General features: G+C 54.0%; 1 protein-coding gene across 1 annotated transcript in view; it reads left to right on the forward strand.

The window, feature by feature from the left end:
- Pmepa1 (prostate transmembrane protein, androgen induced 1) overlaps positions 1-25,734 on the forward strand; it is a 47,266-nt gene extending 21,532 nt beyond the window's left edge. Inside the window, exons 2-4 of the mRNA XM_032904708.1 lie at positions 17,988-18,145; positions 23,866-23,916; positions 24,163-25,734. Coding sequence (XP_032760599.1) covers positions 17,988-18,145; positions 23,866-23,916; positions 24,163-24,684 — 731 coding nt within the window. The 3' untranslated portion in view covers positions 24,685-25,734. The remainder of the gene's footprint in view (positions 1-17,987; positions 18,146-23,865; positions 23,917-24,162) is intronic.
- Positions 25,735-27,249: the final 1,515 nt, after the last annotated feature.

Consider the following 27,249-nt stretch of genomic DNA (forward strand, 5'->3'; position numbering starts at 1 on the left):
TTTTTTTTGCCTTCTGTTCTCCCTCCCTCCTTCCCTTCCTCCCTCCCTTTTCTTCCTTGCACAGATACCAAAAAATGGCTCCTTAAGGAAGTAAATATTGGGACCACTAACTTGGGTCTGGGGCTTTGTTTTGCCAAATAAAGTCATTAATTAGCCTTGTTGCTGTAGCTACTGGGTCATTGTTGCCAGGGATTAAAAAGGAGGTGAGTGCTTTGGTGGAGAGGCCTGGGTCCCCCAGCCACCCATTCCCACAGGAACTGAGGCACCAGTCAAGTCCCTCGATGCCAAGACAGCCAGAGTCTGTCTCCTCTACTGACCTCTCCCCAACTCTGTGACGAGGAAGGCTGCCAGCCCTTCCCCTCCCTCCGAGGCAGCCACAGTCCCTGGACTTGGAAAACCAGCGGAGCTGAGGCCCAGCCTTCTGTCTAGTCCCAGAGCTGGGGTTGTAGCAGACCCTGCAGGCCTCTTCCAGAGTGGTGGCTGAGAATAGACGCCTACCCTGTCCCGGCCAGCTCCAGCCAGACTCTCACTCACCGTAGTGAGACATAAACTCCACCCTCCTTGCAGCCGGAGTCTCCAGCTGTGACTGTGACTTGGGGTGCACGGCTCCAGCCTTCTTGCCACACCAGTGTGCTCCCAGGCCGAGGCCCTTCCCCTCTCCCTGCTCATCCTCTCTCCTCCCTCACTCCCCTAGCCGAAAGGTCAGCAGACTCCTGGGCAGCAGAGGATGGGTTTGCTGTAATTAAGCTGAGATGTCTCTGAGAGCTTTTCCTTAAATCGAAAACTCTGAAAGGTGGTTGGTGTTCGAGGGTAAGAGACTTTTAAGGTGCAACGCAGGGCGGACGGACAGCACCTGCGTGTCTAGGAGGCAGGTGTGCCCTAACTTCTGTGCCTGCCGCCCAAAACCCCCATGGGCACGTGCCTTAAGATCTGAGCCACTCTCAAGTGCTGGGTCCGCCACTGACAGCCACAACTGGGCCATAATTAGGTCTGTCCTGCAGTCATTAGTGGAGCGGATGACAGGGACCCGTCACCGAGCCAACGTTGCCTGTCCTGGCAAATCTCCCCCCCCTCCGCCCCCGCCCCAACCCCTCGGCTGGAGCTGGGAGAGACCCATCAGGATGGTGGTGGTGATGTACTTTTTAATAACAATCATGTCTAGTGACCCCTTTTTAAGTGGCAAGGGGCCCCTTCCCGCCTTAACTTCAGTCTCACGTTGCTCAAGGAGAGCTGAAGGCCACTCACAGCACAGACTCCCAAGAGAGGAGTTGAGCAAAGTCTGGGATGACTGGGCTTCCCCCCTCTTCCTTCCCTGTTTTCTTCTCTGTAGTTGAGGAGCCGAGCTGGCTCTGGGCACTGCCGTATTTAGGAGGCGAATCGCTGCCCATGTGTCAGGCAAAACAGATGTGGCGGGGAGACAACATCTATTTTCATAATTCGGAACAAATCTGGCGAGCCGCCTCCCTTTCCAGCGGGGCCTGCTCATGCAGAAAGCCCAACTCCCTGGCAGCTTTGGAAGTATTTATAGCTCCATTGAACTTGCCTTCCTCCAAGATGGGTTGCTTTCTGCCGATGTGGGGACCTGGACTCTGGATGTGGGGAGGGGTGTGGTGGAGGCTGCTTCAGAAAATGAACATGGGACACAGCTATCAATCAATCCTTTAGTTTTCTGGGTTGCGTGGTGTCAACTGGAAGCTCATCTTGGGGCAAACAACACAGCAAACACCATTCCCCCCCCCCAACATCCAGAAGGGTGCAGGTCTGATTGGCCCCAGTCCACAGAGACATTGTGATGAAGTTGGGAAAGGAACTTCCTGTGAGAACGGCCTGGGTAGCCTGACTGAGGTCCCAAGGTCGTCTGATGACTGAGCTGGCCTCCTGCCTCTGACCATTCGGACTCCATGCCAAGAATCACTTTGTAATGCAGGAGCCCCTGCCTCAGCTTGAACATACCTGGCCATGCGTGTCTGAGTGCCAGGGAAAGGAAAGAGGGTGGCGTTGGGAGACTGGGCCGTTGTACGTTTGCTTGTCAAATAAATGAGCTGCTGTATGCTGCCGAAGGGCTGGAGATGGGCCAGCGGTCAAGGAGCCTTGTCCCTAAGCAGCTCAGACCTGGAGGCAGAAGGAAGGCAAAGGCTCAAAGGCCCTAACGTTGGAGGTCATGTGATCAGCCACGTGAGGTCCGTTTCACAGCGTGGGGGTAGCAGCTAGAGTGAGCTTCCCAAGATCAAGAAGCCAAAAGGAAGTCTCTTGATATTCTTGCTTTGTGTCTAAGACTCAGCCAGTGTCGGCCTAGAGAGGACCTTCCCTTATAAAACGCTCAGGGAGTGTCTTAAAAGCACAAGAGCTCTGCGTTCGTCTGAGGCAGTCCCCGTGTGCAGGTGTTTAATGCCTGCCCATCTGGTCCCTGCCTGTCTAGCACAGGTCATAAAGAGGAGCTGCCTACAGCTCTCTGGTGGATGCAGTGTCTTGTACTGATGTGTGGAACCCCTCCTGGGTTCCCTGGTATGAGCAAGGTTCTGGTGTGAGAACCAGTGAGACCGTATCTTATCCAGGCACCGGCGCTGCTCACTAAGCTCTTGACTTCCTTTCTCTGGCCTCTCTTGATTCCTCTGACCTCCAGGCATAGAGGAGATGTGTTTCCACCTGGGGTCACTGAAGGACTTCGGAGCTGCCTAAAGTCTGCTTTAGGAAGGGGAACCTGGTGCCCATCCAGGCCACAGCAGTCACTTGAGCAGAGTGAGTTTGGCTTTGGACGTGGGACTTCTGGCCATGTTGATCTATCTGTAAGCTAGATTCAAGCTCACCACCTTGCAGAGTCCTACCTGAAATCATTCCCAGCGCCACTGTCGGTCCTGCCTGTACCTTGACTGTACACTGGATCACCACTCCCTTCCAGGAAGCACTAAATGCCACCTGCCCGGCCCCTAAGTTGCTGTCTCCTTGTCCCGTGTGCAGGAGAACTGCTCACTTTCCTGTGAATGAGGCCAGTGCTCCTACCTCAGGACATTTGCACTTCCAGTCTTGAGTTTGTTCTCTAACCCATGTGCCCTCACCTTTCACCAGCTCAGAGAGCTGATCACCCCTGGTGCAGGCGCCTTTCTCCCCAGTGCTCACTCTTGGAGCCTGCGCTGAGAGATACCTTGGAAGCTGGTGGGGGACCTGTCCCTGGGGGGGCTGCAAGGGCTGTCCCAGTCACTTTCACTTCCAGAGATTTGCTGGTGCAGGGGTTACACTTCCGGAGATTTGCTGGTGCAGGAGTTACACTGATAGTTTATAGAGCCACATTGCACGTGTTGCTACAAGTGTAACTGTTGCAGCTTACGGGGCTCGGACATTGGCACATCATGAAGTACTTTACATGGCTGATACTTTGGTGCTGAGCTTTGACATGCTAAGGGCTTGGTTGCATCCAGGATACCTTGGCTTAGAGAATCCCACCCTCTTCTCCGCCCTCAGGCTCTTGTTCACCTTTAGGAATGAGGATGAAGGTTCTTAGCTCACAGTGGAGACAACAGGAGCCACCACCCTCAGGTGGCTTGGAATTCCCTCTCTTCGTTTCTGAATTTTAAATGTTGTGTTTAGAATTAAATCTTCAAACCCTGGAGCCAGACTTCCAAGTTGAAGGGTGGCAGCCAAGGGCTGGTTCCGTGTGGTTGTGTGGTTGCCGGCAGCAGCCAGATGGCAGGGGCTGGGAGGGAGCTGGGGGAGGCGGGGATGGAAAGAGAGGGGGAGGATGGGAAGAAGAAAGGAGGCAGCTGGGGTTCAGAGGAGGAAGAGGCTGGAGATGGGGGAGGTAATGGGAGAGGGAGAGGCTGGGACTGAGAGGAGAGGCTGGGGTGGAAAGAAGGGGCCTCCGTTGGCCATTTGTTCTCCTGTAGCACATTGCCATCCTGGGGGTTGGCTGGGTTGTGCCCCAGGGATAGTTGCCGGGGTTACCCTCTGCAGGGCGGTCCTAGTGACATAAAGGGATGGTGCCTTCCTGGACCATTCACTTAGTGGGGAAAACCCTAAAATCTTCATTTGAGATGGCAGTTTGGGGGCCATAGCACCCACCTCCCAGCATCCTCTGTGGCTATAACACTAAGGCCAGAGGGCCACCATTCCAGCTCTCCGCTGAGCAGCTGTCCTTCGCAGCGTGCGAGTGCCCGCCCGTCCTGTGCCCTTTAATCTCGTGTAGGTTTGCGTAACCGCCACAATTGAGCCCCACAACGGTCCCATCCCAGAGACTCTGCGTCCTTCCCTTTATAGCCACATACGCCGCCTCCTCTCCTGACAACGTCTAATCTGCTCTCTGTCCCTATAATTCTGTCATTTCAAGGATGTTATATAAATGGGATCATGCGGTGTGTAGCTCTCCGAGATTGCTTCTTTTCTTCACTCCGAGTAATTCCCTGAGGATGGATCCAGGTTGCCAGGCACAGCTGCAGCTGATCCCTTTTAATTGCTGAGTAATATTCCAGAGTGTAATGTAGGGTGCTCAGCGGACCCCTCCCTGTTGAAGGGTACTTAGCCTGTGCCCGGGTTTTGGCTGTCGATGAAGCTTCTGTGAATACTGGGCCCAAGTTTTGGGGTGAATGGAAGTCACTGTTTTGGGGGATCAGTGCCCAAGAGAGTGAGTTTCAGCCTTCGCAAGACCCTTAGCTTCTCATGAACTCCCCTACTGCACCCTCACCCATCCGTGCCCTTCTGGGTCTTGGAGATGGAACCCTTCAAATGTCAAGAGGTGCTCTGTGGGACCTCAGAGCCACAGGCACTGTGTACTGAGACAGACAGGGCCCCTCCCATGTAACTCCCAGCAGGTGATAAGCAAACACCAGTAACCAGGCTGGAGAATCTCCTGGTGAGCTCCCACAGCAGTGCCTACTCTTTGGCTATTTGGCGGTCCTCCAGCAAGCTGAGAGAGTCAGCTGCCATTTCTACCAGGAAGCAGGAAGGTCAGGTACAGAGAAACTCCAGAACAGACATTGTGAAGTCCTTCCTAAGCAAAACAGACCTCCCACTGACTCAGAGAGGTGTAGCTGGGATGAGAGAGCCCACAAGGGTGCTCTTAGCAGACAGAACCACCTTCAAAGGTCCTGGGGTGGGGGTAACAGCCAGACCAGCAGAGCTGGAAGATGTGAACCGTCAAGGGTCTGTGAAGTGTAGTGACGAGGAGGGGGAGGGAGGTCTTCTAGAGTCTGATGTATGACGAGGAATCACCAATCCCTTGGTTATTAAAAATCCTTGCAGTGCTGGGGTCAGAACAGTGAGGGAGGGGGAGGAGGCACAACAGAGAAAGGAAGTGACAAAGGGGAGTAGATAAATATTTTGCTCTTGAGATCTCCACCTCCTCTCCCTTCGACTGGGGCATAGGGTGCAGTCTCCTTGTGACTGGACCACAGCACTGCTGGATCCCCAGTTCGTGAAGGATCACCTCAGCCTCTGTATGTAGCCATGGCTGAGCCCCAGTGGGTCTATCCTAAGACGAAAGGTTCCAGTTCTTGCTTTCTGTCACTGTTTCCTTCCTTGCTCTCCATGCCAGCCATGGTCCTATAAACTGAATTCTCCCGTCCTGTGCCCCGCCACTGCAGGTCTTAATAAACACGTGGTGGACATCACCAGCACACATGTCCCCTCTGGGTCAGTCAAGCTGCTGGCTTTGTTGTCTAATGCTGGCCTCCGCTTATTGTGCACCTACTGTTTATCAGCTGGTGTTAGGATGGTTGGCTGTGACACAGCAGGAATCCTAGCAACCACAGGAGGTCAATACAATGGCTCTGTGTGAGCCTCCTAGGATAGGGGCAGAATGGCTGCCCCAATCCCTGGAGTGGGAGGTACCTGTGCTTTCCAACCTAGAGCCGGGCCACCTGCCGGCACTGCTCACCACACACACACACACACACACACACACACACACACACACACACACACACACACACCATCTCAGAACTCCGAACAAAAGCTTCTCTGTAGCTTCCCCACTTTCCTGGGAGACCCTAATCAGTCTTGCCCTACCTGGGATGGAGACTTTTTACTTAGGGAGTTCCCTGGAAAGGAAGCAACCCCTGGGGCCAAAAGAGACCACTGTAGGAGGCTGGGTTGCCGGTAGCTGGGAGGCTGCACTTTCTTCCTGGGGTTGGCTCTGCAAGGTGAGTTAAAGGAACAGGAAGAGACATAGACAGTTGGAGACGGGGGAGAGACCCATGGGTTTACACTCCAGATGGACCTAACTGGACAGACCTGAGCAGCCTCTGGGAGGGAGGGACCTACAGGCTCTGGAAACCCTCCCATGTTCTCTCTGGCTCTGGCTCTGGCTCTTGAGTCTCTGAGGCCACCAGCCTAGCCACACCTCTTCCTGTAGGTGGCACCAGGCCCCCTAGATGGCTAGCAATATATAGCCAACACTTTTCCCAGGGGACCCTCCTTAGCAAAGTGTCAGCCAGAAAGGGCTATCCTGTGCCCAGGTTCTTCCTCAGGTTCTGAGTCCCATAAGGGGATGGGAGAGGTGCAGCCTGGGTCAGCAGGTCATCCTGAGGACATGTGTCACCAGGACCTGGCCTTTTCGTGCAGTAAGACAGGGGCTGCTGCCCTCTTGCTGCTGCTGCATTTAGAGACCAAGGATGGGAAAGACGGGGGAGAGGCTGTCCTGGGAGTGACCATGGTGCCCGCTGCCTGCAGTCGCCAGTATGCCTTGCCTCACCCACCGATAGAGTGTAGGGCTGCGTCCTTAGGCCCCTGTGGCCCCTGCGGAAGGAACATTCATCCCTATCCATTAAACTGTGTGACCCAGGACAAATTAGAATGCCCCTCTAAGTCTCGACACGGGGACAATCCTGAAGTGACAGTGACCCTTGCTCCTGTCTGTTAGACTAGGTGTTGTCAATAGCTGTAGGAAGATTCTAGATCACTGATTGTATATCCACATGAGTCTAACCGAAGTGAGGCCAGCTGAGATGCTGGGGGGCGGGGCTGAAACTGGGAGTCACGGTGCTCTAGGGTCTAGATACGTCAGTGGTACTCAGGTGAGAGTGGCACAGCCAGGGTCCTGAGGACGGACCTGTCAACAGGCATAAGTCATCCAAGTGAGAGAGTTCTCTGCATCCCTGCATGCAGATTGAAGCAGGTCGTTGCCGTCTCCTGTTCCCAAGAGGTGCCACTGGCTTGTGTCACTCTGTTTTCCAGTGCAGAGGCTCCTACACCCCCTGCTCAGCCAATGCCAGCTTTTTTGTCTGCACTAGTCACCTCGGGCCACTAGAACAATCTCCCAGGGACTTGTGACTCAGGCAACAGACAAGTATCTTCCCGAGGTATTGGGAATAGAGCCGCTTAAAACTGGGGCACTGGCTTGTCGTGTCTAGACGGGAACTGCTTTCCGGCTTGTCCTGTGGTCACATCCTCACCGTTCTGTGGTGTGCACAGGTGAGGAGAGGTATCCCTGTGAAGACGATAAGCCTATTGAATCAAGGCCCCCACCCTTAGGAACACGAGGAGCTCCATCTCCAAATACAGTCGCTCGCTGCAGGGTGGGGGGTGGGCACCAGTGCACACTGGGTTGCGTGATATATAGTCTCCTTTTCCAGCAATAAGCGGTATCTTGTAGGTTTCTTGTGAGCCAGGCAGCATGCAGTCCGTTTTGCGGGGGGGTTTTGTGTGTGGGGTTCTCACGCCTACTGAAGGAGGGTAGCACCATTTGGTCGTGGGGTCCGGAGGTGGGGAAGCCCCAGCTTTGTAAACTGTGGGTCGTCACCCCATATGGTGCGGCATAACTGGATTTGGGGGTTGCGAAAAATCTGGCAACAGGAACAGGTTTCTGAATGCACCAAAACCAGAAACTTAACTGGGAACAGTCGAGTTGTTATGGATCTCGGGATGCGGTGCACCGCCTTCCTCAGCCTCACTGCTGCCTTGACTCAGAACACAGAGCATGCGCACTTACGCACTGGGCGCGATGTCACGCATGCGTCAACCAGTGGACGGTTGCGGCCTGAAAAAAAAACGCCTCGGCTCAGATCTGAGACTACTGTGTGTCATGGGTTGCAGTGTTTTACGGAACACGCTGTCTCCTGCTCTGATTGGAGCAGGGAAGTTTGATTATGGACTTGTAGTATTTTCTTACTCTTCATTCCTCAGCACATATCAAATTAGTGTGTCTTTGGGTCAGACTGCGTTACACTGTAAAATGCTTACCTTTCTTTTGTGTGTGAGCGTTTGGTCTGTGGGAATACATTGTTCTGTTTGCATGCACTGTGTATAGAGACCAGAAGAGCGCGTCTGGACTTGTAGACAGTCTTGAGTCACCTGATACCGATGCTGGGGACTGAACCCAAGTCCTCTGAGATCAGCAATGCCCTCTCTCAGCCGTGAACCCACTCTCCAGCCCCCAGCTTGTTCTAAAAAGGAAAAAGAAAAAAACCTCTAAATAATTCTGGCTTGGGATTAAAAGAGAAATTTCAATAATTTCATAAATGGGCAGCCTACCATTTTGTAGTAAGTACTTATGCAAATATGCCTCGTCCTGTTGGCTATTACAACATCAAAGTATCAGCCTACCCTAGAAAACACGGAGGTTGTTCCTCCTCCGGGACCAGATATTCATCCAGGGTTTAATTCCTTACATGAAATAAATAGGCACGCCCATCTGATTAGTATGCAGATTGCCTTCAGACTTGATAAACAGTAAAACTACACTTATGCCAAAGAATTACTTTCAAATAAATTTTCTTTGTGACATGCTATCAATACATATATCTGTGTACTGTTTTATGTACCTGTATGCCTGGAGTTCCTTAAGCAACATTTTCTCATGCATAAAGGGAGTCGCCAAGTTTGGGGAGTTGGCTCAGCAGGTGAAAGGCACTGTCTACCCAGCCCGACTCGAACCGAATTCAATCCCTGTGCACCGTGCTACACCCACTAAATAAATAAAATTTAGTAAAGTTTTCTCTTCAGAAGGGGTCAAGGGTGCAAAGTGTTTATACCTCGAAAAGCAAGCTCTTGAAGCTGAGGCAGTCCCTCGGCCACACAGCTTGGAGGTAGGAGCCAGGCGTAGCCTGTGAGCACCTGCAGTGCTCTGAAGTGGCAGGTCCTTGCTGCTTAACTGACCATGTGTGGATAGACTCCTGCTATGCTCGCTGTTTGAGCCCCATCACAGCCCCCAACACTGAGGAGAGACTGCCCAGGTCGGGGGACTCTGAGAGTCTCTTCTCAGTGGTCTGCTTTTGTACCACAGTGGTGAGAAGTCCTGTTAGGTAGCCTGTTTCTGGCTTGCCAGGTTCATGCCAATTGAGGGTGCCTGCCGGACCAGATTACATGCTGACAGACTGGCACCACTACCAGAGGCCACCAGACCGGCCAAGTGGCTGTCACTCCCGACTGAACCGTTTCCTTAGAAGTCCTGGCAGATGGAACGGGTGGTGTTCGAAAAAGTAAGCCCTTCACGGAGGAGTTTAAAGACGCCAGGAGTGCCAGGAGAGCAAAACACGGAGGTAGCAGCTACAGAAAGGTCAGCAGGAAGAGGGTAGCCTAGGCTGCAGGACTGGTGGGAAGCCATCAGGAGGCCACAGGTGAAAATGGGGGGTGGGGGGGATGCCGGGCAGGTGTGTCAGGCCTGCCTTCCCAGTGGCCCTCATTGAGAGCAGCTGACGTCATCACCACAGCAACATGTAGGGCTCCATTCCTTGCACTGAAAAGGTTTCTCTCTCTCTCTCTCTCTCTCTCTCTCTCTCTCTCTCTCTCTCTCTCTCTCTCTCTGTGTGTGTGTGTGTGTGTGTGTGTGTGTGTGTGTGTGTGTGTGTATGTAAGTACCCTAGGAGGTCAAAAGAGGGTGTCAGGTTCCCCTGTAGCTGGAATTATAGTTAATTGTGAGCCGTCTAAAGCAGGAACCGGGAGCTGAACTTGGGTCCCTGCAAGAGCAGCAGCATTTGTAACGATGGCGCTGTCAGATTGCGCTTTCCACAGTGGCTGACTCTGTCAGCACTGCAGCCCCGTGGAGAAGGTGCACGGAGATCTCTGCTTTTCCCAAGTGGAAACCGAGGTACGGCGAAGGAGCCCTCGCCCTGCAATATCAGGCGTGCACTTGCACGTGGCCACTGGGAGAGATTTGGAGTTGGGGTACAGCCCCTCACCATCCTCTCTAACCACAACACTCTGTCCCAGGCAAGACTAAGAACAGCCACCCCTCCCTCCTTGGTCCTGAAAGGCAGGGCCACCTTCCCCCCTGACCCCCTCCGAACCCCCCCGGCGAGCACGAGACTCCTCCTCCCTGCTGACCCTTGGCTCCTCAGCACGCGGCAGGTCTCCGTGAGGCCCCTAGGACTGAATGAGGAGCCATTAAGAAGGGGCTCAATGCCCACTGCATTGTGCTCCAGCTTTAGAGCTGAGCCTCTCATCCCAAAGCCTTGGAAACAGAGCTCTGGTTCACTTCCCTTCTCCTGGGCGCCGAAGCCCCCGACTCCTGCCGGGAAATGCCAGGCCCTTGAAGATCAGCAACTGAGGAAGATACATGCTGGTTTCCAGAGGACACAGGCAGGGGTCTCCCGAGACAGAGTGGGGAGGGCATCATGAGCCACGTTGTTAGCCAACACTCAGAAGCTCACATCCATAAACAGACTGGTACAAGGGACCTTTAGAGCATGTCCTTAGGATTTCTTAAGTTACAATGGTGAGCATAGTCGGCATGGTGGCACGGGCCTCGAATCCCAGCCCTGGGGAGGCAGGCGGATCTCTGTAAGTTTGAGGCCAGCCTGATCTCATATATCAAGACCCTGTCTCCAAAAGGTAAAATAAATTACAAATGCTTTCTCGTAAAAGGGCCAACGGTGGGCTTTAAGGGATGGTTCAGCGGGCAAAGTAAAGTAGGAGAGCCTGAATTCAGTTGCCAGAGCCCACCTTTAGCACGATGTGTGACGCTTGAAAATGGTTTAGTGGTTAACATAGTGTTCTGGTCTTTGAGAGGCCCCAAGATCGATTCCCAGCGCCTGTGTCAGGTCACTCTCTCAGTAACTCTAGCTCCAGGGGGACCCAGCACCTCTAGATTCCAAGCTTCCCCCGCACTCCTGTAGGTGTGAACATTCATGCACGCATGCATGCACGTACCAACACACACTTGTCTGTGTATACACATGCATACACTAATGCAAACAACAGAGTAACACAAAAATAAAAATACAGTCCCGTTATTTCAGAAGCCAACGTTCTTAATTACATTTTCTTCCCACTGTAAAATGGGTGTCTGTCGTGTGACCCTTTTTCCTTGTCCGACCACGACTGACTGCCTCCTTCCCTTGACAGACCTGTGAACCATCAGCTCCCAGCTGGAGTTGACTTCACGCCCAGGGCACGTCTGCACACATCTAGAACCACATGTAGATGTCACCAGGGAGGTGGTGAGACAAATCCAGGAGTGTCACTGAGCACCCCTAACTGTGCAGAGCAGCTCCCCCCCCCCACAGTAGGGACCATGAGCCCAGACACCTCTCACCCCTGAGGCTGAGAGATCCTCAGACAGGGATCATCTTTTGACTACTGCATGGGATCCTGTAATAATGTATGCCGAGTGTGTTGGGTGACATTAGGTGACATCTAGAAATACCCCATGCAGTGTGGCCCCCCTCAAACCCATGGATACTATCAGCAGTGGGTGCTAATGTTAATTCTGTCACCTCCCGCTCTGGAGGAGACTTGCAGGGTTGAAAGTTTACCAGGATGCTCGATTTTAGCAGTCCCTGCCAGAGCACCCTTCCGCAGCAGTGGCCATCCATCCACACTGCCACCCTCAGACAGGCTCCCCTCCTGGGCCACCCCACCGCCTCTGCTCAATAAACCAGGTCCGTCTGACTTATTTTAGACATCTTTTGGGTACAGCCCCAGTCACGTGGGTGGAATCGCGCTCTCTCACCGTGAATTCTCTGCCCTGCCAATAACTCACGAACAGGATTGACACTGTGCTGACAGCGGGTGTTTAAAGACGTTCGATGCCGGTGACAATAGAAAAAAAGCCCATTAGCTCTTTCCATTTGGTAATAGCGAGAAAGATAAAAGGTGCAGCTTTGCCCTCCCTTATTGAAGCAGCGTTTAATCACGAAGCTCTCAAGTGATTAGACAGGCCTGTCACCTTCCCAGGGCCTCCTCATTTCACAGTCCTGCCTGCTCAGCATGTACATGAGGTAGGCTCAATGCTGGCCTCCTGTGTGGTCACCTCCTACAACACAGCCCCGGCAGCTTAGCACGGAGGTGGGGATCCGGGTCTGTGTTCCTCAGTGGGGACCTGGACTGTACCCTCTGCTGCTGAGGGAGAAGCCAGCCCACCTCTACCTGACCGCCCTTTGCATGCCAACTCAAGGTCTGAAGCCAGGAGAGAAGCATGCAAAACCAGGCCTCCATTCTGTGACTCCTACGTGCCTGGCTCTCCCTCCTTCAGTGGGCAGGCCCCTGTGGAGCCTGGGCTGTCCACTCCCTCTGGACAGGTCCTGGCTGAAGAGACCCTGTGTTAAGATTCCTGCCCAGGGAAAGGTTAGCCCAGAGCTTCCCCAGTCATTCCAGGAGCTTGAGGAGAGAACTGGGTCTGGTTTGCTCCATCCAGGACCCCAGGAGGTGCGAGGATGTGTAGGTGTCATGATCTGAGAATAGAGCTTCTGAGGGCCCCAAGTGTCAGTCATTATTCTAGCGAGGGAAAGGAAAATGGAGGATGGATGAGAAACTGGATAGATGGATGGTCGGATAGTAGATGTAAACATGGATGAATGTGTAAGTAGGTGGGTAAGGGTGGATGGATGGAAGGGTGGATGGATGGGTGGGTGGGTGAATGAATGGATGGATGGATGGATGGATGGATGGGTAGGTGGGTGAATGAGTGGATGGATGGGTGGGTAGATGGATGGATGGATGGATTGGTGGGTGAGTGGGTGGGTGGATAGACAGATAGATGGAACAGTACTGAGATATGGGGAGGCCAGATAGGTCCCGACCACCCATGTGAAACATGATGGCGAAGGAATGGTCTCGGAACCTCCTCACCCTCATTGTTCCACAGAATGTGGAGGCCCAGAGAGGACACCTTGTCTCTGGAATCCTCTCTGAGGTGCTGATGTTGAGGCAAAGACCAGAAAGTTCCAGATGGGAACAAGCATGTATGTGACTGTCAAAAGAACATTCCTAGAACCAGAATCTGTCTGATGGGGACAGAAATAGGCATCGGAGGCGAGAGCCCAAGAGTTCGTGTTGGGAGTAATGGAGAGGAGAGGTGGATATCAAAGAGCAGCGTGCATATCATTCATTGAGGGTCTATTTACCCCTGCATAGTGACAGGCTCGGGTTAGAACCCAGGACCTTGGGGTATATGCCTAGCTTGGTGTCTGTAATCTCCGTGGGAGGTAGAGGCAAGCTATCGGACATTCAGAACAGTCCTTGGCTATATATCAAGTTCTAGACCAGCCTTGGCTGCGTAAAAACCTGTCACAAAGCAAAACCAGCTTGGTGTTGAGGTATCTGGCCTTTAGCCCCAGCACTTGGGAAGCAGAGGCTGGTGGACTTCTGAGTCTGGAGGCCTGCCTGGTCTATATAGTTAGTGAGTTCCAGGACAGCCTAAGCTACGTAATGATACTGTCTTAGAAGGAAAAAACAAACAAACAAGGCTATCCAGGACAGAAAGGCCCTTCCTAACCCTCAGGAGACACGTCCCTTATTTGCTCTCAAGGTAGCAGTGACTGGAGGTACAAGGGAGTGGCCATCCAAGGTCACCTGGCCAGAGCTAGGTACCTGGCAGAACCTGGCAGCTTTCCGAAAGCCTGGTAGTCTGTCCTGAAAACCAGAACCTGCTCGCCGATCCTTCCGGGGGGTGGGGGAGGAGCAATAAAACAAGATGAAAGTTCTTAGGTTAAGAAACAAACGCGCCTTCAGGGATGTTTGAAACGGCACCGGCGAAGTGACAAAGTTATTCCTTTGACGTCTAGTCTAATTCTACTTCAAGGGCATGGGGGAGCCAGTTCATATTCAAATCCAAGAGGCAGTGGGGGAGGGTTGTTGATGGAGTGGCCGGAACCCCCTCGACTGGGGCTCCTCGGAATGACAATGAGGCCGCCTGCCGGGTCTCCACCAGGCAAGCCTAACGAGATTAGATTTTCATAAATTTCAGACACCGCCAATTCCTAATTCCTCCGTGTGCGGCCCAGGGGCCAGACAGGGCCTGGTGCAGGCTGCTAGTTAACGGAAGGAGGCTGCTGCCTTCCCTGGAGGCAGCCCCAGGGGCAGACTTAGGGGAGATCATCTGGTCTAGGAAAACCCCCACCAAGGCCAGCCGGAGCCGGGTGGATCTGCCCAGCTCTCCTGACCCCACTCACTGTGCTGCACTCTGAACTGGAAGTCTGGGGCAGAGCAGCACATCCAACTCTTTTCCTTCTCCAGAGCAGGTGCCAAAGACACAGGCGGAAGGAGGTCACCTTCTCCTTAATGGCTGGAACTGAAAGTGTCTGTGGCCTTCTTGTCACAGAGCCAGGTTCTGGCCTTTGCCTGGATTTAAGGTGTGTGCCACTATGCCCGCCTCATTTTGCTTTTGAGACAGGTTCTCACGTAGACAAGGCCACCATCTCTCAGGACCCAGCCGTGGAGGTGTCCCACATTGCCACAGCATGGCTCCCTTCTCACCACTCCTGGCTAATCGTTTGGTAACTGCATTAGGTTGTCATCGGCTTCCTTTTCTTACAGGTCTCACTCTATGGAGCTGACTGGCCTGGAACTCACTGTGTAGATCATGCTGCTCTTGGTCTAGCCTCAGCCCTCCTGCCTCACCCTCCCAAGTACTGGGCCGGCAGACAGGAGCTATGAGTGAGGCTGGTTTTCACTTCGCTTTTAGCCTGTATTTTCTCCCTAATCCAGAGTGTGCCTTCTCAGCTCTGCTGCAGGCAACATGGCGTGGGCACCTTGGCGTGGCTTCGCTTGTCTGCCCGGCTGTACCTGGCCTGTGTGAAATCCTGAGGAAGCTGTCCTCACTCCGGGTGTGTCTGTGTGTCTGCCTCAGAGGTACAGGAATTGTCTGGGTCTGTGTCTCACAAAAATTGATAAGCCGTGGAACCCAGTGGCTAAATTTGTGTGTGAGGAGTCCTCCCTCACTTTGGAGGAGCAATTCTACTCTCTGGACACAGGAACCCAGACTTGTCAACCCCACACCCTGCAGGGCCCATTGTCCCCAAGTCCTGTCGCCTTCTGCCAGCCCTGCTGCCTCAGCTCCTGTCTCCCCAGTCTTCCCATGGCCCCAGACCACCCTAGGAGGAGTGTGGCAGCCCATCCAGTCCCTCGGGCCACCAGAGGACAGGAACAAAGGCCGCCTGCATCTCCCCATTGCTTTCAGGCCTGACGTGGGCCAAAGCCCCAGAGAAAGCCAGAGGGGTGTCTCAGGCCAGGGTGAGGAGCTCACAGAGTTGGGGTGGAGGAGTTGCTGGCCCTTTGGAGAAGTGGGGGCGTTGTACAAAGCAGTCCCTGTGTCCCTTGAATGCACGGCTTTATCCTGGGTCCCGACAGCCAGACCTGAGTGCCCAGCACATTCAGGTCAAACCATCCAGCCTTGGACCAGCCTCTCCTGGGGAGACAGGAGCCTAGCTGCAGCGACCCAGTCTTGGACTTCACCATGGCCCCATGCAGGCTCTGTGCAGAAGGGTGCCTGAGTGTCTAAAAGAAGGGGCCCCTCTTTGAGTCGTGTGTGAATCTCAACAGAGTCCTCGCAGTTCAACACCCCCACTTGACTCCTCCAGGGTGAAGGAGGTGAGCCTGACTCAGAAGCTCCAAGTGTAAACCCGGGCTTGGGCACTTGGACTTTGTGATACTTCCTTGTGGTTCTGTGTTTCATCTTGAGGGGCTTGAGAAAACACTTACGTCAGGAGAAGGGTCAATCTAAGCTTTACCGGACTCGCAGGGGTCACTCTGTTGTGGGAGAAGCGTCCTGGGTGCTAAGGTGTCCAGTAACATAGTGGGCCCTGCCTAAGTGTAGTCAGTCATAGCACATGCAGTGGTCCAGTGGTGGGATAGACCTGTGGGGTTCCAGAGACTGGCTGGAGCTGAGGAGTAGCCCGAGACAGAGATGGCTGGGAAAACTCTATGAGCTGCTACCCATCCACACACAGTAAAGTGCCCATCTTGGATGTGTTACCCTGCCCAGAGCAACAAGGAAACCATAGTGGTGGCAGGAGAGAGCTAATCCTGCTTGGGTTTGAGGTTTGGGCCTGTGTTGGCTTCCAACCTCTCCTCGGTTCCTCTCTCTGGTAAACACAGAGCTGAGTCAGCCACCTTGCAACTGAACTTGGTGGCCTCTGGGTCCCTTCCCTCTTGTACAGCAGAGAATTCTCCCTCAAGGTCTTCCCTCCATGACTGGGGAGGCTCATCCCTGTGCCTCCGCCTCAGGCAGGGCCTTCAGGTTGCCTGCTGTCCCTCTGCTGAATCCAGTGCCCTGCAAGACTCCTGGCACCCTGCCTGTTGCTGGGGGGCTCTACTGGCACCAGCTGCAGCCAGCTGCTAAGCCTCGGCCCACCGGAGTCAGCAAAAGCACCCGCTTAAGCAGTATCAAAATAGCCTTTCCCCTTCCCAGCACCGGAGGGCTTTTCCTCCTTCTAGAGGGGAAATAAACTAAGTCGGAAAACGGGGAGGGGTGTGGAAGGGGCCCAGGGATGGGGCCTCTGAAATAAACGAGAATCCCAACCAGGGCAGCACCAGGAACGCGTCTAAGGCCTTCACTAGAAGGAGCCCATTTGTGTGCTTGTGTGGTATGTGTTCTTAAATGTTATCTGTGTGGCTAATGGTGTGTGTGTGTGTGTGTGTGTGAGAGAGAGAGAGAGAGAGAGAGAGAGAGAGAGAGAGAGAGAGAGAGAGAGAGAGACCTTGTGTTTTCTGGGGTGTCTGAGGTGTGTGTGTGTAGCAAGTTTGGCCCAGTTTTTGCTATCTTTTTGGGTGTCAGAGTATTGAGGTATTTTGGGGGGCTGCATGTGGGGGTGCTGAGGTGTGTAGGGGTGGTGAGCTGTTTTGAGGAGTGTCGAGACTGTGGAGCATCTGAGATTTAAGAGTGTTGAGCCCGTTGTGGCCATGTTGGGGCGTACAGGATTATAGACCTTACGCTGTTGTTTTAGAGCCCGTAAGAGCGTTGGAAAGTTGATGTAAAGAAGAATATTGGGGTACAGGACTATTATTTTGGGGTGTTGGACTGTTGCTTCAGGGTGTTCAGGAGGTTTTCGGCATTAGTGTGTGAGAGTGTTGACATAGGAACATGGCTATTTGGCAGATGAAGAAGGGTTGAGAGCTGAAATACTGGGCTGTTTTTGGGGTGTGTGGAAGGGTTGGGGTGCTGGTGGGGAACTGGACTATGTAGGAGTATTGAGATAGTCTTTTGGGGAATATACAGGCAGGGTGGGATATTGGTGGCAGGGGAGGGTTGGATATGGCTGGTGTGTGTGGGAGGGTTGGGAATGGCTGGTGAAGGGGGGAGGGTTGGAAATGGCTGGTGTGGGGGGAGGGTTGGGAGTGGCTGGTGTAGGGGGGAGGGTTGGGTATGGCTGGTGTGTGTGGGAGGGTTGGGGTATGTGGGAGCAGTGGGCTGTTGTTTCGCAGGTGGGAAGGTTGACATATTGCTTGCTGGGATGTGCGAGTATCAGGGCATTGGAGAGCCCTGAACTGGGCTGTGGTCTTACATATGCGTACTCATGTGTTGCCTCTGCGGTGTGTCCACGTCCCACTCCAGCCCCACAGGAGCCCCTCTTCTTCCCACTGTCCCTCTCCAGGCCCCAGAAGTAAAAGGACCCTAGTCATAGGGATTCAAAAACAAGTCCCTTTCTGAGAGCCAGGCCAGGCCCAGCATCTCTGAGGGTCAGACCGAATCTTCATGAACGTCCATGGTTGGGACCGTGCGGTGTTCCGGACAGAGTCTCTGAGCTGTGTTCTCCCCTGTGCCCGAGTCCTCAGCCTTATGTAGATGGGAGCCTTTGGCTGCTGACCCGAAAGTCTCACGCATGCGCCCCTCTGCCCCACAGCGGAGCTGGAGTTCGTGCAGATCGTGGTCATCGTGGTCGTGATGATGGTGATGGTGGTGATGATCACGTGCCTGCTGAGCCACTACAAGCTGTCAGCCCGCTCCTTCATCAGCCGACACAGCCAGGCCCGGAGGAGAGACGACGGAGGACTGTCCTCGGTAAGCGGGTCCGCGGCCTAGGATTCCAGCTGCTGCGCAGACGTGTGCGCAGAACACTCTGACAGACCGCTCACGTCACCACCCCCCATCGGGGCGCTCATGGGAATGGGGATGAGGAAGGGCCCAGAAGCCTGCCGCTTCCTCTAGTCAGAGGAGCAGGAACTGGAGGCGGATAAGGCTCCGTGTGCTCGGAGGAGCAGGAGGCCCAGGAGCGCGCGAAGGTTTGGAGGGAAGCTATGGGTTTGCCCCTCTGAGGGAGAAGTGAGGGGATGTGCCTGAGCCTGTGCGCCCGGCGCTGCTCCCCAGAAATGGTTCCCAGTGCCTTCCCAGAGGGATCAGGAAGTGTCAGGTATGATTCTGCGGGCTCCCAAGAGGAGCCCCACTGTGTGAGGCGGGGCTGGGTGGGACCTGGCGTGGTCTCCATAGCTGTGGGCAGAGTAGGCACAGCTTTAGGGTGGCAGGTCAGGTCTCCGGAGGCCGTAGAGAAGCCAGATGAGACAGAGTGAAGAGAAGGCAGCTGCTGCTTGACTGGGTGCCCACCAGGACAGAAGTGTGGGAAAGATGCCCCCGGTCTTAGGGCTGTGACCTACATGGAAGGAGGTGGCGGTCCCAACCTCTCGCCAACACACCACTTGGGCCCGTGTAGTCCAAGTGTCCTGGGAGGCCAGGGAAGCAACCAGACACCGAAGCCTCTCCCACAGCCTGGGCCTCATCTGGTTCCTCAGGTGTGGTGAGCCAGCACTGGGCGCCTCCTGGGCAATCCAGGCTTGACACAGTGAACCAGCCATCTTTGACTGGAAGGCCGCCTCATCCATGTGACGCCTCACCCGCCAGCTCTCTGCTGAGCACTCTCTCTGTGCCCAAGCTCCCCTGGCACAAGAGACTGTCGGCAGGACCAATCCTAGGACTGTGGGTGGCAGAAAGTCATACTCAGGCAGGGGCCCCCACGCAGGGGGCTCCCAGCTTTGGGGGAAGCTGTGCATGAGAAGTGCAGGCGAACATTTCTGAGCCTTAGAACTGGACACCTGACACTCTTAGGAGGGAGGGAGGACCGAAACATAGCCAGCCTTGGGATCAGGGTTCCGTGTCCTGGGGCTCAGTCATCCTCAGAGCCCAAGCGGCAAGCATTCCCATGTGTGCCGGTTCCCTTGTTAACCCGAGTGAGACTGTGTAACTAGTCCTAGCTCATTTACATCCTACCAAGGGCAGTCAGTCACCTAGAGTAACTTAATGTACCCAGAGGACTGCTTGGTCTCTATGCAAGCAAGAGTTATGCCCGTTCACACACGCGCGCTCACACACACACACTCACTCACACATACCGAGCAAAGCTGGGAATCCTAAAGCTGCCCTCTGTTACTGAGGGACACTCACTGTACCAGAGAGGATTCCTAGCTGACATTATAAGCATGAGTTTTGATGCCTTAGCATCAGGGGCTACCAATAGCGTCCTCTCTGGACTCCAGAGCCAGTGCCTGGGTAGTCATCTCCTGCGGGTGGGACTTGCCCCTCCTGACTGTGACGTCAGGCTCCTTTGAGAAGCTCTGACCGGCCCTCAGGCGTTCACAGTCAGCAACCGTGGGGTGAAGGGAGACTCACAGTGCCAGATAGGAAACCTAAGACAGGAGGAAGCTAGCATATACGCAGCCCCGTCTCCAGGATGGCCCAGCAGGTGCAGGGAGGATGGTATGAGCTGAGCCATGCTGGGCACGGTGCCCCCGTTTGGGGAGGGGGAGTGCCCCAGGCTGGCAGAGGCACCTAGAGTCTGAGGGCTAAGCCAAGACAGGACTGGCCATCGCCCGAGAAGCAGGGCTGTTCCTGGCAGGTTTGGGCATCTCTGTTTGCGTCAAGAGCAGTTTCAGTGCGTCACCAGTTCATCGGGGCAAGAGCTGTGACAGAGACGCAGGACTCCTAACCGAGGCTCAGGGCACAGCCCCAGGGCAAAGCCGCCACCTGCTGTATAGGAATCCTGCCTGCCATGCCCTGGCTCACCTGGTTCCTTTGTTGTGTCTGTTACCTAGCGATAGACACTGCCAGCTGCCTGGCGAGTGATCTTCACACAGCACCAGCCACGAGTGAGTGACACACGCACAGGGCTCACTCCCTCTCAGAGGAGAAAGGAGGACTCAGAGAGGTGGGTGGGGTGCTTGCCTAAGGCTAAACAGGCTTTCACGGAGGTGCCCTGTGAAGATCCCTCAGCCCATTGTGGGGTGTGGTTAGCCAAGAGTACAGGGTGCGAAAAGGGAGGCTCTGGGTACAGATGGCAGAGAGAGCAGCCCAGGCTGCATGGACACCCTAGCTCAGCTGCTGTAGTTCAGACAAGCACCTGGCCCTCCTCCCCAGACGCCGGGCCTCAAAGAGAGCGTCTCCTTCACTGTCTCCCCAGGGCCACCTGGCTGGATAAACAGGGCACCCAGGGGAGGCCTGGAACAGGTGACAGTTCCCCTGGGACTCCCTGTCTTTCCGACATAGTGCATCTGAGGTGTCTCCAGGCCTTGTGACCTCCCAGAGAGACCTAGATACAGCTGTTGTCTGCCTGGGCTCCGTATGTCCCACTAGGCTCTCCTGCCTACCCAGCGCCTTGCCCCTTGGATATCTCTGGCAACTGGGGTGGAGGCTCCCCTCCTACTTGTGTGAGTAGGGCCACAGATCCATCCCCTCACACCCCCCTTACGGGAAGATCACCTCTCCCCAGGCCTGGAACAGGAGGAGCAGGTGGGCCTGCCTGGTTAAACCCAGGTCTCAGCTTCACCCTCCCCTTACTGTCTCACAGAGGCCAAGTCCTCCCCACCCCCCATCCCCACTGCCCCATCTCTCGATCTCTCCGTGAGATGCTTTTTCCACGTGGTAAACAGTACGAAGGGTGATGAGCATGAGGGTCAGGTGCAGGGATGACCCACAAACCCGCAGCGTCCACCAACTTCAAGTGTTCATTGAGACAATTGGTTCCTACCTCCACACACCCTGTATCGCCCCCGGGATGTGTGGTTCTTCAATGAGGTCACCTCAGGAGCTCAGCTAGGGTCTGAGATAGATCCATGCTATATACTCTGGTCAACCCTTGGCCTAGGTCTCCTGCTCCCCGTGGGAGCGCTGCCTGCCACGAATCCTTGTTCTGGGGCCAAAGACAAAACTGTAGTAAAACCAGATGCAGGGGTCAGCCAGGGCAGAAGCCCAGGTGTGGATTTATACGCAGCTTCAGAGGGAGTCAGTCAGACCTTTCTCAGCCTGGGGCAGGGCGGGTCTCAGGTCTCCACCTGCCAGAGGTTTGCTTTGTAGAATCCGATGGTGACCACCTGTCCACAGGAAGGGAACAATTGTCACTGTGGAGTTGAGGGGACAGTCAGAGCCACATCTGGAAGCAGACCAAAGGGACTTTCCAAGCAGGCAGCAGCTCTCCGTCTGGAGTTGCAGCCAGGAGGGCATCGTCAGGCCTCAACAAGCTGGCCTAGCCCAAGGGCTATATGCCTAGGTTTGTAAATAAAGTTTTATCGGCACACAGCCACGCCTGTTAGTGTTTGTGAGCCATTAGGATTTAACAAAGCAGAGACCATTTGGAATTGGTTTCTTTCCCCTCCGGTATAAATGTCTTTAGTTATTCTTTGAGAGTTCATGCACACAGAGACTTTCATTCGGACCCTTTGTAGAAATGGCCGGCAGACTCCTGCTTTGGGGAGGTGCAGAGGGAGAGACTGTGAAGAAGTCTGGGTGAACTCAGGTATCCTAACTGAGAAATGATCGCATAACAGGAGCCAGCACCACCACCCCTCCCCCAGACAGTGTGGAGGGATGAGCCCCAAAGCCATCGTAGAGCAAGTAACACTTCTAGAAAGGGAGGGGGAGGGGCTGTCCTCACTGCTGACTGGGGCTGGCACCGTCGACTCCAGGATCGAACCCTGCCTTTCACCTCCCCTCGGCGGCTGCCCTCGGCCCCAGGGTTAGGGAATGCTAAGAGACGGTTAAGTGATAACCGATTGCTGTTAACTTAAGCACGTGCTAGATCGTAGGCACTGGGGATATGGTAGTCCCTCCTGGCACAACCGCAGCTTTGCAGGGAAAGAGAGCGGTGCAGACAGGGGATTGTGAGCAGAGACGAGGCTGGGTGTAGGGAAAAAAAAGGGCTGGTGTTTTAAGTTGCTTGTCTGTGGCTCTGATAAAACCTCATGACCTAAGGCAGCTTGGGTGAAGAAGGGGTTATTTAGGCTTACACTTCCAGGTCACAGTTCATCACTGAGGGAAGATTGGGGGCTCTGAGGTTTGCTGAGCTGGCAGTGGGTAGATGGGGCTGGCGTTGAAAGAAGCAGATACAGGAGAGAATGTGGGTAGGAAGGAGCGGGCCCTGTGGGAACGGGCAAGCCAGAGCAGAGCCAGGACCCTGGGGGTGGGTGTAGCATATGAGACCTGTTGGAGCCTCCTTGTGGCTCCTCCAGCAGAAGCCACATCTCCTAGGTGTGTAAACCTGGTATGTCTGCAAGGCAGGGCTGGAGAGCAGCTCTGTCTTCTTCATCCAGCAGACAGAGGTGCTCAAGCAAGGTAGACTGGGTGGTTGCGTATTAGGGGAGACCTGAGAGAGGGAGGCTCTATTCGGTGGGACACCAGGAGACACCTGTGCGTCTGGCTTCTATGATTTCAGGGCAGCCAGGGCTATTCACTGTTAGAGAAAGATACTCTTCTGCGCGTGCAAGCCCTAGAACCGCCTAGTGGCCACTGGGTGAACTGCGGCCCTCTGCAGCTCTGGGAGGAACTTCTCAGAACTCGCAGAAATGGCAGCCCAGTATAGTTTAGAGCGGCGGAAAGATGTTTCTTCACCTGGATTGTGGTGATAGGATGTCGATGCTTGACCACATTGTAGGCTCTGAATGTTTGAGAGTTACTCCTGTAGGTACATCTCAATAAAGCCAAAATTAAAGCCTGCGGCTTTTCCGCAGGCCGGGAGTTATACTAGAACCATTCAGGACAGCTCAGAGATACTGGCCCTAGCAAGGACACCCTCTTTCCTGGGAGGGTTTGCTCCCTTCCTGGGACACCCCCCCCACTGCTGAGGATACGAGCCTCGTGAGTGACTGCTATCCCGCAAGTGATTCCATATCTGTTTATTAATAATAAAAATGTGAGAGGCTCTAAATTATAGAGTCTGTAGGGACCTGTGCACTGAATGTCAACAGAGACCTGGCCCCACCGTGGAGTAGCCAGTCCAAAGGCCCGTGGCATAGGCTTAGCATATTGAGGCATGTCAGAACCGGTTTCTGTACGGGGAGGTGTGTAGCGCCTGTCACTTTCTGATACCCCTGAGGGTCCGCTGGATTGTGACATTCAACATCCAATTCACTAACTTCTCTAGCCAAGTGTATGTGTCTACATGTTCAGATGCTGAACCTGTGAGGTCAGAGTTAAGCACCGTGGGCGCAGTCAACACCCACGTTGTGGGCAAGCAGTCCTGGTAGAGACAGGAGGCAGGCAGTCAGACAAGCCACACTGGGCTTCCTATAAGCCAAGTAGAGATCTGCTCAATGCCCAGGTAAGCTGCCTGCAGGCTTTGAGAGGGCGCGCCCCACAGATCAGATTCGTGCCTTAGAAAGGAGCTGTGGGAGGAGCCAACAGCGCCGGTGTGGCCTTGCCTTGGACCACACAGATGGGGTTAGATTAGAGGATGAGAAGTGTATGCGCCCAAGACGTCACTCCTGTCTGTTGCTGACCCTGTATCCCTTTCCCTCCTGTAGGAAGGATGCCTCTGGCCCTCGGAGAGCACGGTGTCAGGCGGAATGCCGGAGGTAAGACGAAGACCAAGCCTTGCCCTTCCTCTGTTCTCAATGGACTGGCCTTGTCCAGGCATTCCCTGACTCCAGGAGCTCCCTCACCGCCCCCCACGCCCCACCCCGACAGTGCCATCTGCAGCCAGGCCTGTTTCTAAGGGCTTCCGGGGATTCACCTGGGGCAACCCCTCCCAAGCCCACACAACTCTGAACCCGGGGCATCAAATCTCAAATCTGTCTCTCTCCCTACTCTACCCGCTCCAGCCACAGGTCTATGCCCCACCTCGGCCCACTGACCGCCTCGCTGTGCCCCCCTTCGTCCAGCGGAGCCGTTTCCAGCCCACCTACCCCTACCTGCAGCACGAAATTGCCCTGCCACCCACCATCTCGCTGTCTGATGGGGAGGAGCCCCCACCCTACCAGGGCCCCTGCACCCTCCAGTTACGGGACCCGGAGCAACAGCTGGAGCTGAACCGAGAGTCTGTGCGCGCGCCCCCGAACCGGACCATCTTCGACAGTGACCTCATAGACAGCAGCATGCTGGGGGGCCCCTGTCCCCCCAGCAGTAACTCCGGCATCAGCGCTACCTGCTATAGCAGCGGCGGGCGCATGGAGGGGCCTCCTCCCACCTACAGTGAGGTCATTGGTCACTACCCCGGCTCCTCCTTCCAGCACCAGCAAAGTAATGGGCAGTCCTCCCTGCTAGAGGGGACCCGGCTCCATCACCCTCACATTGCCCCACTGGAGAACAAGGAGAAGGAGAAACAGAAAGGTCACCCCCTCTAGGAGTGGGGGCCCGGGCACCTCTAGGCAAAACCGCAAAAAAAAAAAAAAAAAACACTCCGCACTTCTTAAGAGAGAAGAGAGGAAGGCAGGGGACACACAGGCTGTAAGGCGTGTGCTAGTTCTCCGGTCTGTGTATAAATATTTACATGTTCTGTGTGGTCTGAATGCAGAAGCTCAGAAAGCTTGCAAAAAAAAAAAAAGAAAGAAAGAAAGAAAAAAAAAAAAAATGAAAGAAAGAAAGAAAATGAAAAAGATACCATGTTTCTTTGTTGAGCCGTGTCTTGGAGGCAAAAGAGAAAATGCTCCACCAGTCTTTTCTTCGTTGTTCTTAGTTGAGCTCTGTGCGTGAATGCTTAACTCCTTTTGTTTATGAAGGTTTTACTTAACTTTAAAGACATATTTGCACAAAACCTTTGTTTAAGATCTGCAATATTATATATATATATAAATATATATAAAATAAGAGACTGTATGTGGGAGAGCAGGAGTATTTTTGTATTAGAAGAGGCCTATTCAAAAAAAAAAAAAGTTGTTTTCTGAACTAGAAGAGAAAAAAAAATGGCAATTTTTTGAGTGCCAACTCTGAAAGTGTGTATTACCTTGTAAAGAAAAAAAGACCCTACAAAGCAGGGGTTTAGAGCTATTTATATAAATGTTGATATTTTGCACTATTTTTTAATATAATATATCAGTGCTTGTTTGATGGAAACGTCTAGAGAGTGTGTTGAGACTTGGAGAAATGTTGAGTTTCAGTCTGAACAGAGCAGCGGGGCGGGGGGGGTGTCCCCCCACTCCCCCCCACCCCACCCCGGGGCTCAGAGGACCCCCCCCACTGTGCAGGAAAGCCAGGCTCCCCAGGGCCACGCTCCTGCAAGCCAATGGATGCTTCTGTCCAGACAGGCTGTGAACAGTTACACATTCCCTGCCGAAGGGGACCCATGTCGTCGTCCCTCTGGGTTACAGCTGAGACAGGACCGCCGGCCCCCGCCCCCTCCCCACGGAGGCACCCAGTTCCTTTCCCAATATGAAAATAAACTGTTACTGAAGGAATCTTACTTTTTTTTTTCTCTTCCTTCCTCTTTTAAAACACAGAAACTCTAAAGGTTCAGTGTTGGGGGCAAGGTGTATCCCTAAAGCCAAAGCAACTCCCCAAAATTGGTGCAGGGCGGGGTGGGTACAGAGGCTCCCGTCCTGCAGAAGCAGGTTGGACCCCAGCGTCCTTGGATGGACGCAGTTCCACACTGGCACGTAGGAAAGGCCGGGGGCGATGGCTGCTTGACCTCAGACCATGTATTTCTTCTCAATATTGATTTTTCAGTTCAAGAAGCCAATTAACAGTCAACCCAAGATTGAAAGGGACAAGGCCAGCTGTTCCCCCCAGGAAGCCCAAAAGGGTAGAACAGACTGCCACCAACACCAGCCCATCATCCCTCAGCCTCTGGCATAACTTCTCTCCCTGGACCCATCCCCTCTGACCCAGAAAGAGTTGTTTTTGATGTGGTCGTTTGACTGCCTCATCACGTTTTCAGGGTTGGGGTCTCATTGACCAGGATTTAATTAGTATGTGGGCTATGCTGGGGCCCCTAGAGGGCTTGCCGTTGTGTCTTCTGTGAATGAGAGAAAAGAGGTGTGCGTGTGTAGTGAGATCTCCTAGGGTTCGGCAGGAGCAGAGGCATCCGTCCCTCGGTGAATCTGCTGGAATTCTTGGAGTGACCCTGCCACCTCTCCCCATCTGCGGGGTGTTCCCATTTTCTGCAGAAAGCTAACGGGAGAAGAAGTGATAACCTGTATACAGCACTTTTTTTATTACTTGAAAATCTTTTGGAGTTCAGGCCGCCATGCCTGTGTATGCACATACGGTTTTTAAAGTATAGGTTACCCTGGTGCCCTGCTGGACCCTGAGCCCTGCAGATCTGTCCTGACAGAACATTCTCAAGGAGTCGTTGGCCCGACCTTGGATCCTCTCTCAAAGAGGAATCTTGGGAAATATCACGTTGGGATATCAGTTTGTTGTCACCGAGATGTCCCGTGTTTTCCCCTGTACACATAATATCGTTGCCTTACTGAGGAAGAGATCTCCCTCTGGGCTCAGGGTGGGGGCACTCCCGTGCAGTGTCACACTCATGGGGCCAGTCCGTCAAGGGCTACTGCTGGAGTTTAACTGTGCACACCATTTCCCTTCCCCACCGTGCATGTGTCCTGCTTGCAGAGGCCCCCAGCTGTCCCTGCAGCCTTCGTATGGAGGACTGCATGCGGCTGCAATCCAGGTGGGGAATCTAGACAAGAAACCTCATGTGTGTAATGCGGCTTCAGCCAAAAGCCAGGCTGAATGTGCCCACTGTCCTCTGGGGCCGAACTGGCTGTCCTTGCTTCTGCGTATGGGTTGATGCAGGAGTTTGCTGGATTCATTTGGCTTAGGGGCACACCTACCCTCTTGGGTAACAACCCTGGACTGAAAAGTGAGATCCCTTGGATGTGGGCTATAGGACCTTGAAGGGAGGGGCTTGTCAAAGGCATGGTATCTCGTGTCCTGAGCAAACCAACAGTGCCCCTGCAGGCTGCTGG

The sequence above is a fragment of the Rattus rattus genome, chromosome 5, assembly GCF_011064425.1.
Source record: "Rattus rattus isolate New Zealand chromosome 5, Rrattus_CSIRO_v1, whole genome shotgun sequence".
NCBI classification, from domain to species: domain Eukaryota; kingdom Metazoa; phylum Chordata; class Mammalia; order Rodentia; family Muridae; genus Rattus; species Rattus rattus.